Source organism: Pterocles gutturalis, unplaced genomic scaffold (assembly GCF_000699245.1).
Source record: "Pterocles gutturalis isolate BGI_N339 unplaced genomic scaffold, ASM69924v1 scaffold26832, whole genome shotgun sequence".
Classification (NCBI taxonomy): Eukaryota; Metazoa; Chordata; class Aves; order Pterocliformes; family Pteroclidae; genus Pterocles; species Pterocles gutturalis.
The window spans coordinates 1-327 of record NW_010110984.1 but is presented as its reverse complement, the minus strand read 5'-3'; the positions used below and the strand labels follow the sequence as shown (position 1 = coordinate 327).

Genomic DNA, 327 nt, shown 5'->3' with positions numbered 1-327 from the left:
TCGTAGGAGCTGCCGATGACGTAGAAGTAGAGATCGATGCTGCTCTTGTAGACGACGGTGAGTCCCTCCAGCAGCGCGATCTCGCCTGCGGGGACACCCTGATGTCACCGGCCGTGTCCCCAAAGGGGTGGCAGCCCCCCCTGCGGAGGGGACAGCGGTGTCCCTGTCCCCAAACCACGCACTGTCGGTGCGGTGGGTCTTGTTGAAGATGTTCTTCTCGAAGGTTTTCTGCTCCTTGACGCTGGGGTACGTGTCATCGTAGTACTGCGGGGACAGTGACACTTGGGGACACAGGTCACCCCAACACAGAGCTCCCCCAGGACCCTG

The 327-nt window shown here is 61.5% G+C and overlaps 1 protein-coding gene across 1 annotated transcript; it reads right to left on the bottom strand.

The window, feature by feature from the left end:
• Positions 1-5: 5 nt before the first annotated feature.
• On the bottom strand, positions 6-264 carry LOC104461871 (coatomer subunit zeta-1; the record flags this gene model as incomplete). The annotated part of the gene is made up of 2 exons (XM_010073606.1): positions 6-85; positions 183-264. Coding segments are annotated over 2 exons (162 nt in total), but the record flags the coding sequence as incomplete, so codon positions are not given.
• Between the last annotated feature and the right edge of the window lie 63 nt (positions 265-327).